Here is a 10,388-nt window from a genome sequence, read left to right as displayed (position 1 = left end):
ATATTTTTCTATTATCAACTTTTTTTTCACGTAATCCCTTGTTTTGACAATGTGTACACATCTAGTTTTGAAACACATAGCACGATTCTGATTGGTTGCTTTCATCTCCCTGTTTACGACTTTGATGGCACATAATGCAGCTTAATATACCGTGCATCCTAAAATTTGTCGAATACTATAAAACTGTATTCTTTTGAAATTTTCTTAACACAAGTCTTGGCTGACCCTAAATTTTCAACTAATTCAGATAGTAAATACAGCAATGCCATGTATTAGTATCATATTTTTAATTGCAATTATCAAAGTTTACAAAAGTTTTCTAATACTTGTAGCAAAAAACAAACAAACAAAACCAAAAAAAAAACAATTAAATACAAACGATACAGGCAATTTCTTCCATATGTTTATTTCACCAACATATAACACAAACGGAGAAACAGGTTCCACAACTAGTGCTCATGAGTAATTTGTTTAATTAAAAAAAATAATTGAATGCAAGCGGAGCAATTGCTTTTTATAAATCGTTCACTGTAAAAGGTTGTTTATTTCATAAAAAAACTAAACACAGAATAACAATTCCAATGAATGGTAACACATCTGGCAAATATACCTGAAAGGTTGATAATTGACACAATGTCATAATGTACATTACATTTGGGGGGGGGGGGCAACCCCCAATACTTTGAAAAGCGATGGTACATGACAGTTAGGGACATTTTTATTTTTGCATTTCTTTGTTTCTTTTTTTTTCAGTGGCTCGATGCCCAGTCAACAGCACAAGGAGATCTGTACGTCCTGCCAGTGTCCCATTGAGGACCGCTTCCTTCTGCGGGTCATGGACCTACCCTGGCACGAACAGTGTGTCGTCTGCTCTGTGTGCCAAACACAACTCACACGGACATGTTTTCATCGCAACAGGCAGTTCTTCTGCAAAAACGATTATGATAAGTATGTTGTGTTGATTGTAGATTTTAAACATAGATATCTAGTCGGGGGAGGGGGGGTCTTATCTTATGCATGTGGGTATATTTGGTTATTTGGATAAAAGGCGAAGCTGTTTACAAATGCATGAATTTCCATATTTCCAATGCATACGTATATAAAAACGAAAAAAAACTGGACATTTTTTTAAATGATCTACATTACAAACTTTTAGAAATGTGCACACACTTTTTCGGATTTTTTACAGTCTTAAAATCAGTTATTAGTGTAAATATTTTGCAAAATTCTTGAAATTCAGAATTTCAGTTACATTTCAAAGAAATTCGGAATATTTGAGGTGTTAAAAACGTTAGCGAAAAATTTTGATATGATTTATTCAAGAATTCTCTTTCTTTACGTTCACAGAACTATAAACAGAGGTCACTTTTGAGTTATTCTGGGATTGTCTTCCTGAGATTGCCGGGCTTTTGTTGTTCGTTTCGACTGTCAGTGTTTATAAAACTCTGCAATAAGAAACTAATATAATGAGCAATATCGAAGACAGCCTGCAGCAATCTCGACTTCAATATTTCTTGTTACCTTAGTTTCCAGAAAGAAGCTGACACTTCGATGTTTATTAGAAACTTGTAATCGATTCTGAACGGCCATTAATTCTTCATGGTTACAAAATACCATACCACCATTCTAGTTTATTTCTTATTGCACTGAAATATTAGCAATTTGACAATTCTTTTTTTAAATTATTATTTTGAGGAAAAAAATGTAATCATATAAATATGATTATTTGAAAACAGTGAGTTTATTCTGAAAGAATATTTCTTTTTTCTATTATTTTTTTTATTTTATACAAATACTTCAACATTCAAATTTCACAGAAAAGAAACTTTAATTCGCGTGCGATTTTCGCTAGGGTTCGCGAGAACCTTGGCGTTACGCAAACCAGCTGTATAGTTAATTTTACTAAAATGAAGCTTTAGTTTGCAAAAAAAAAAAATAATAATAAATAAATAAATAAAAAATACATGAGTCTGTTTTATTGCAAGTATTTCAGAATTCTTTTACGACAGAATAATAGTGTCCTTTGCAATAAATTACTAGTGTTCTTTATTAAAAAAAAATACTATTTTCCTTTATAAAAATCACGCTGACCTTGTCCTAAAAACATGTAATACATTTGATATGATTTTTCCTAGTGTTTGTGGTGAAAGTTATAGGATCCATTTTATTGAAGTATGCTTAGGCCATCTTTAAAAATATGTTTGCTTGCCCTCTCCCGACTCAGGATTAAAATATTGGGTCGGTAGGTAGGGAGAATTTTTTTTCATTCTAAAACATATGCGAATATGATGTTAAAATAGTTATTAATGGAATCAGAAAACTCAGAGATGAATTTAAAAAAAAAATGATTGTTTTCTGGAGGTTAAAAAAAGTTTTGAGTCGGAGCATTTTTAGTCAGTCGGCCGGGAGAGGGCAACCAAACAATTTTTTAAAGATGGCCTTACTCGATTGTACAATAAAAAAGATTTTTTATGATTTTCTATTTTACTCGTTATTCCTTATCTTTATTCAATTCAGTAATCAATTCTAATAATTTAAGAGAGATTTCTGACTTTGGTTTAAGTCGAAAATTGTTTAGATTTCGTCTTTTGTTGAAAAGGATGTTACATAAATTACTGAAAGCCGGAGTCTTTCTCTCTGGCAATATAATGTGATGTAAAACATACCATAGTTTGTTACTGAATTTTTTCTTCTAAAATGAAAAAAAAAAAAACAGAGAAAAAGTAATACGTTGCTGTAAAAGAGTGAGTTTTCTTGTGTTGTATCATTGTAATACAAAATTTAGCATATGTATCCTCAAATGAAAAAAAACGATACTTTAGAAGCACCATGCATAAGCACAGTTCCATATTGCCAATTTACACGTAGCTATTTATTTATCCCCCCCCCCCGAAAATAAAACGCAAAAGTCAAAAGGGGGGAATAAATAAATAATAAAATTAAATAGAATTTTTAAAAAGAAAAATTAAATGAATATAAAATATTTTTAAAAGTCATTAAAATGTACTTTATAGCATAATAATGAGAAAGAAAAAATAAATAAAGTATAGACGAGATAAAATTCGTGCATATATTTATGTGAAAACTAAAAAGAATAACAATAAATTTTGACAACTTGTAAATAAATTTATTTGACATTTGTATAAATATGTGTGAATACATTAATTATAGAGAATAACCTTTACATAATAAATTCCAATCTGAAATACTTTAAAAATATTATCACCTGATAAACAATAAGCGATATAACTAACATCTGTTGTTTATCAAAGTATTTTTGCTGCCTTTTCACCTTTACTTAAGGGGGCCGACTGGGGTTTTCATTGCGCAATACTTCGCGCAGCATTGTAAAATAAAGAGTATTTACACTTTTAAAGCAACTATTTTTACATAATTTATAACAAATATCAAATTTAGGAAATCTCACGTTAAAAAATCTTATTACGTTTTTAAATAACTGATTTTTTAAACGATTTTTGAAATGATGTGTAGATAGCGTAATATGTGTTTTTTGACGTTATGAATAACCGAAGTTCTTTAAGAGGAGTCATTAATTATGTCATAAAATACAAAGTATAAAATACTAGTAGATGCTCTTGAAATTTTAAACATAGCAAATTGAGAATCTCACAATCATTTTTATTATCTTTTATGTAAATCTGTGGTATTTGTCATGTTTTGTAGTACTACATAAAAACAGGAAAATATCATGAATTTTGACATTTTGAGATGCTCCCTCTGAAAACCAGACGGTAGAATTTCGTGTTTCTTGCATAAAATGTACAATATAGTATTACTCATCGAATAATATAATTTGAGCAAAAAGTCTATAGTAGCATTTGTATGATTTGCTCCGAAGTGCGAAAAAATAGCATTTTCCTATATAATCCTATAGTAAATGTACCTTTATTTTGAGATGGTCCCTAAAAAATAACCAGACGGTAGATTTTCATTAAACTTGGCATGTATACTGAAGTCAGTGTAAGGTACTTATGGTATAAAATTAAAGAGTTTCTCTGTAGTAGTTTTTACACAATAAAACCCCAGTCGGCTCCCTTAAATGTCGTTTAACCAGAGTTCATGATGAGGTACATTACTAATATTAATAACAGATGATCATGGCCAGAGGTTTTGAAAGAGATGGTCAAACGAAGGGGAAGGATAGAGGGGCCAACCATACTCTAGTCACGATGTTTAAAAAAATCAAATCAAAGTATATTTTTTTTTTACCTGAAGCTTTTCTATAGAATCTATTTTAGAGTCTATTGTTTAGTCTATAGAGAATTTAGTCGAATAGTATGCTTAATCAAATTGAAGATGAAGAACATTTCATTATTCACTGTAGCAAATTTACAAAGGAAAGAGAGGACCTATTTAACTTAATCTCATCTAAAGTAAAAAAATTTTACAAAATCCCCTGATAAACAAAAATTATTCTGGATTCTAATTTGTGAGGAATTAGATATATTAAATTCTCTTGTGGTTTTATACATTTCAGTGGACTTTGAAATGAAAATGAAAGCTTAATTGGCATTTTCTTCTCGTTCCATCTGAAAGTGTTTGTTTGTTCATGTCCTAACGTTATTAAACATTCTAAGTACATCAAACTAATGCCAACATGAATTTCCAATATACAGTTAAGGCATCTCCATACTCTTGCATCATTTCAAATAATACAGGCATAACATCAAAAACCTGCAACAGCGGGGATTAGAGCATTATCCATTTACTATTGAATAAAATGTCTTCGATTTCCATTTCTAGATCATTCGTCAATTTAAAATAGACGATTTATATCGCAAATTAACAATAAGTCGAGATAAAATGCCTTGTTCGACCTGAAAACGAACTGCTTCTGCCATCACTAAACCCTAGGTTCTCCAATGGATGCGGCAAAGATATTCTTTAAACATGGCGGACCTTAATGGTCTGATTTCCGTGTCTTTTGCTTCTGCGGAGTGATATCTCGTGTCCGGACCATTTGGCGTGAATTCAAATCCGTCTTCACTTCTGCAACAATTTAAGTAGCGATTGAGGATGTCTAATTTGGCAGAAGACGTTCACACTTCGTTAGCAACACAGGCGGTGTCACTTCATGTTCAGATTTGTTTTGTCGTGGGGCTACTTTTTGTTTCTTTTGCTTGAGTTCTTTTCTGTCGTATGTGAAAATAATTAATGTAGATCTAAACTCAGTTGACTGCAAAAAGAACTTAAAAGCGACAAATCATCCTTGCTTTTGTTATCGATCCTCTTTTTATATATCTATTTAGGTAAGAGCGCAGTCCAACACGAAATTACCCAGAACTGCCCCCTTTGTTCCAGTATCAATATTATAATAGAACATTTCTACTTTTTTCATGAAAGACCATCTAGATACACCGATGTTTTTTTTTACTCTAGGAAAATTATATATCATACAAAGATGTAAATATAGGGCCATTTAATTTTCAAGATAGGACACCTGCCATTTCCCCCGGGAAAAAAATACTGAAATCACTGTTCCTTACTTAAATGGGAAAAAGTACATGCAAATAAACTATTCAATAAATTTATCTATGCCAAATGAAATGTATAGAATGCTGACTACTACACGTTAGATTTCAATTTCTATGGACAGATATCACTCTAACTGCATGCATAAAGATACCATGGAATTAGAACTCTTTCGTGTGCAATGTATAGAGGGTTCTTAACTTTCTTATTTAGGTTGTTCCGACGGGCGTCTTGCAACGGTTGTGGTATGTTTGTCATCCCCACAGAATTCGTGATGCGGGCGAAGGGTTATGTGTATCACCAACAATGCTTCAACTGTATTGAATGTGGACAACAGCTCCGCCAAGGAGATCATTGTGCAATAAAGGATGGACAACTCCTCTGTAGTCTCGACTTCGAGAAGGAAATCAACATGATGGGTTTAAGCCCAAGAAGTACGGAACTTTTTTTTTTGTCGGAACAATCTTATTTTATAACATTTGATGTTAGTTGCACAGGTGGTTAAGGACAACCCCCTCCCGAAATAGACCCCCCCCGGGCCGTTTGGACTTTTTTTTTTCTAAAAATCATCATTTAGTGTCATATTTGTGAGTGGTGGTGGCGTCTCCATATGAGTGAAAAAATACCCGAGAGGGACATTAAACAACAAACAAATAATTCGAACTTAAAACAAACATCTTATAAATATTTATACCCACTTAATATAAATAAATCTACAAGGAAAAAAAGTCGAAACGGCCAGGGGGTCTATATCGGGGCGGGAGGGGGTGGGGGGGGGGGGTCCGGTCCTCAAGCACCTGTGGTTAGTTGTGTTGAAAACATATCTCTGGGTAACTCGAAAGAAAATCAGTTTGAGTGCTTTTTTGTTCTCTCGACATGTACTAGTATTTATATATACAATCAGTCTTATGATATTCTACATTTTGATTTGTGTTAAGGTGATGGTTCAGATAGTTATGAAGACGGAGAAAGCGATTGTGGGAAACATCCTAAGAGACCTCGTACCATTCTAACAACCAGTCAAAGACGGAAGTTCAAATCTGCATTCGAACTAAACCCAAAACCTTGCAGGAAAGTAAGTGTAATCATCTAAAATATATCTACATATCAAAAACATTTTTTTGTCTTCTTTATATGTAATCTATTCTCTCACAAAGGTACGTGAACAATTAGCAGCGGAAACCGGACTAAGTGTAAGAGTTGTCCAGGTGTGGTTCCAGAATCAGAGGGCAAAGGTTAGACAGTACAGAGGTGTTATGCTGAAATATGAAATGTTATTATTTGAATTGATTTAACCAAATAAGAAAATCATTGTCCTTCAGGATTTAAGTATGTCCTGGTATAAATTTTAGGTGAAAAAATTGGCACGTCGTCAAAATCAAGATGGTAGCAATTCAAAGTCAGTTGCACAAACAAAGGGTAAAGCTGAGGGTAAAGAATGCAAGTATGAACAAGATGAGGATGTAGATCAAGGTGAATCAGACGCTTTATCTAATTTTTTCGTAAATGAACTCAGTTTCATAATCCATCAATTAAGATAATGCGTAAGTTGGTTTAATTAATGTTTCATATATATATATATATATATATATATATATATATATATATATATATATATATATATATATATATATATATATATATATATATATATATATATATATTTCATTTGTCATTTACTCTTGATAACGATTTTCCCCATTATACAAGAGTTTATTTAAATAACTGTGTCTTCATTTTTATTTTGTCTTTATTTAGATTGTCTGCAGAAGTCAAGAGATGACGAATCAATAAGTAAGGAAAGCGTTTTTGGTGTTTATTCTTTTTTCCTGAAAAAAAACTAATCTTTTACCACGTAAACTATTTTCCCCTTTTTATTCTTTTTAGGCTCACTAATATCGGAGCCCCACCATAACAATGTGGAACAGATATCCCCTCTTCCGGCAAGTGAATATCATGGTACGTCTTTCTCTCTCTCTCCAAGGAATCAAACAAACAAGGCAAAATAAAACATGTGTTGAAAATATTGTGATTAGTAAGATAAAACCAGCATGCCTATATCAGTGTGTCAAACAATTTTTATTTGCAAAAATTTATCGTAATTTTTTTTCCAAAGAATATTTTTTTCTTTTAGCAATACATATACTAACATGATTTTTTTATCGTATATTTTTTCGTATAACTAAGATGGCTCAATTTTTGGATGTTTCATTCTTCAGAGCCATTTCGAAGTACCATCGATCTGGGTCGAAAGGGTTTGGATGACGGCATGAGTTGTGTGGATACAATGTTTATGAATGGAGGCACGACTCCACATTCACATTTAGACAGTTCAGGGGTTCCGAATCCGATTGACAAACTCTATTCAATGCAAAACTCCTATTTCAGTGTTGAATAAAGAATGATTGAGAATAATTTCAGAAAGTGACAGAAAGTAACTTCTTTACAATTTTGTTGAAATGGATATTGCACAATTCAGATTTAAGACTTTCTGGAAAACTTAACATTGTTAAGAAAATTCGGAATTTATACCATGTAGGTTGTGTGTTCATTTTACTTGGTACAGCTTGGAACATAGTTTGCAAACTAAGTGCTACACCATTTTACATTAATCAAATCAAACTCTAATAGACTGCAGGGATATGACAAGGAGACGTCCTAGGATCTTTATTATTTTTATTAAAGCAGTATTTAGTGATATTTAGTTGTAATGCTAACATATGTGTATTTATTCTGTTTGTCTGTGATATTGATTAACTATTTGATTATATTCTTTGTTAAGCATTAATATACTTCTAGATATTTATCATTTTTGTTCAAATTACAACTTGGTTATAATTCAAAATGTACATGATTGGAATAAAGCCCATTCATTACTCACTACAAATTTATATACTGGTACACTAAAAAGGTAAAGTAAAACCATGATTTCATAAGAGAGCGCAATTCTTTTCTAGGTGTCTTACAATTTCTTTAGTTTTTTTATTCCTTTTATATGAATCATGATAAAAATATGACTTCGTGGAAGTAAATATTCATCTCAAGCTTTTTACCTTTATCATACATTTGCTCTGATCTTTTACTAATTTTTTCCTAAATAAGATCCATCTTGGTTGCATAGCGATGTATCAAATTTGTTCTGTAGTTATTTAAAAACCTTTGATAGTTCGGTAGATCATCTTAATGTAATACACATGTAGCCAACCTTGTTAATGAAATTTGTAAGGGTATTTAAAGAGTACGTTTTTCAATTTTCAAACTACATATATCTGAATTTTTATACATATATACATAGATTTTCTTCTTTTCAGTTGGAAAATAACACGAAATTATGGAGAATCTCACTCGTAAGACAGCTATAAATCATTACATGTATTTTTTTAAATTTATATTTTTTCCCAAATCACATTTTCTAATGACACCCTTCTAAGATTTCACCGAGTGAGGGTGACAAAGCAGGCAAAATTACTGTTTCTAAACAATATACTTTTAGATAGGAAAAAATAAATATATCTACTTTCTAATGCAACGTTTTCTGAAAACTATATTGCAGAATACGCAGTTCTTGTTATTACTAAATTGTATGTTAAACAACAAATATGTTACATCGTACAAAAGTTACGCTCATATGTATTTCACGAAAAAATATGTTCTGGAAATGAGAAAAATGTAAAATAATTATAAAACATCGATATTCAAATCAATTGCAATTGAAGTTTTGATTGTTATACATGTTCAACGAAATTAACACCAAAGACTGAAACCCATTAAGAAGCATATTATTATCATTATTTTATTTTTTACAACTTGTGTACAATGAATTCATGTCACGTGATTATGTTATTTTTGTATTTGTTGTATTGAAACATTAAAATGTAAACGGTCCTGTACATTTTTCATTTTTTCCTCCTAATTTTCTTTAAAAAGTTACTTTCAATATACTTAAGCAACGTTTTATAACTTCTAGGGTGTTTATATGTAGACATAAAGGTTATTATACCGTTTGGATGATCTCTCAGACAAAACAATAGTGATACATTTCGGAAATGCAGATACATATTCATTATGCAATTCACGATGAAAGCTGCCGAACTACCATTTTTGAAAATTTTAACATTGTCAGCCCCTCTAACACCAACTTAATCCAAAAACGCTGTAAATTTCGAACATTTTATCCAACGAAATCGAGAAGGAAGATCTTTTAGTATCTCGTTCTTAATATTTCACTGAAAGATTCCTTATTATTAAAATTTCCCATTCATAAAATTATCACAGTTTGATAAGAGGTATTTGGGTGGCCGGGATATTTGCGTTGTCCGCGGGCTTATGTCTCTTTGGATCGCCGGGGGCTTACAAAAGGTGTTAAAGCACAATAAAACAGATATCGATGCGGTGTTACGAATTATGTGACCACGACAAATGAAGTTATAACCAATTGTGTCTGACAACAAATAAGACTAAATCCCGTACGATTTGTCTGTGTCAGTTGCCAGCATTTCTTCGCGATAGAACTATGTCGAAGAAACTATGTTGGAAAACTGTTTAAACTTTGTGATAAACGACACACTGCTTCTCGTGATCGTTGTCAATTTTTTTATAGATATATTTACTACTAGCTCTTAAGGGTCATTTGTAATAGTATCTAGACATCACAAGAAGCAACCGATACACTTTTTCGCTATGCAGTTGACCAAAAATGTTTTCCCCACAACAGCTATCACTACATTTTTTTTTTACCTTTAAGCATATTTCAGACATTTCTCTTACCCCCCCCCCCAAAAAAAAAAACTAACAAACAAACAAACAAACAAAAAATTCTAGTACGTTTTGTTTGCTATAGACAATAGAATAATATATTGCTTTTGTTGCATAACTTTCTTCTATTGTAGACAATA

The 10,388-nt window shown here is 31.6% G+C and overlaps 1 protein-coding gene across 1 annotated transcript; it reads left to right on the top strand.

Annotated features, from left to right (window-relative positions):
• Nucleotides 1-760: 760 nt before the first annotated feature.
• Nucleotides 761-7,891, top strand: LOC133196257 (LIM homeobox transcription factor 1-beta.1-like). The gene is made up of 8 exons (XM_061332174.1): nt 761-948; nt 5,707-5,927; nt 6,432-6,568; nt 6,651-6,728; nt 6,846-6,966; nt 7,252-7,287; nt 7,381-7,452; nt 7,713-7,891. The coding sequence occupies exons 1-8, from the start codon at nt 761-763 to the stop codon at nt 7,889-7,891; spliced, it is 1,032 nt and encodes a 343-aa protein (XP_061188158.1).
• Nucleotides 7,892-10,388: the final 2,497 nt, after the last annotated feature.

The sequence above is a fragment of the Saccostrea echinata genome, unplaced genomic scaffold, assembly GCF_033153115.1.
Source record: "Saccostrea echinata isolate AGI-Se365-2 ecotype Australia unplaced genomic scaffold, CSIRO_AGI_Sech_v1 ptg000030l, whole genome shotgun sequence".
NCBI lineage: Eukaryota > Metazoa > Mollusca > Bivalvia > Ostreida > Ostreidae > Saccostrea > Saccostrea echinata.
This window is presented reverse-complemented; position numbering and strand designations above follow the sequence as displayed.

Excerpts from the sequence above, each read along its gene's own strand:
- LOC133196257 (XM_061332174.1), top strand. The coding sequence starts at position 761 with ATGCCCAGTCAACAGCACAAGGAGATCTGTACGTCCTGCCAGTGTCCC. Across the intron at positions 5,928-6,431 it reads GATGGGTTTAAGCCCAAGAA|GTGATGGTTCAGATAGTTAT; the intron begins GTACGGAACTTT and ends ATTTGTGTTAAG. Across the intron at positions 7,288-7,380 it reads AAGAGATGACGAATCAATAA|GCTCACTAATATCGGAGCCC; the intron begins GTAAGGAAAGCG and ends TATTCTTTTTAG.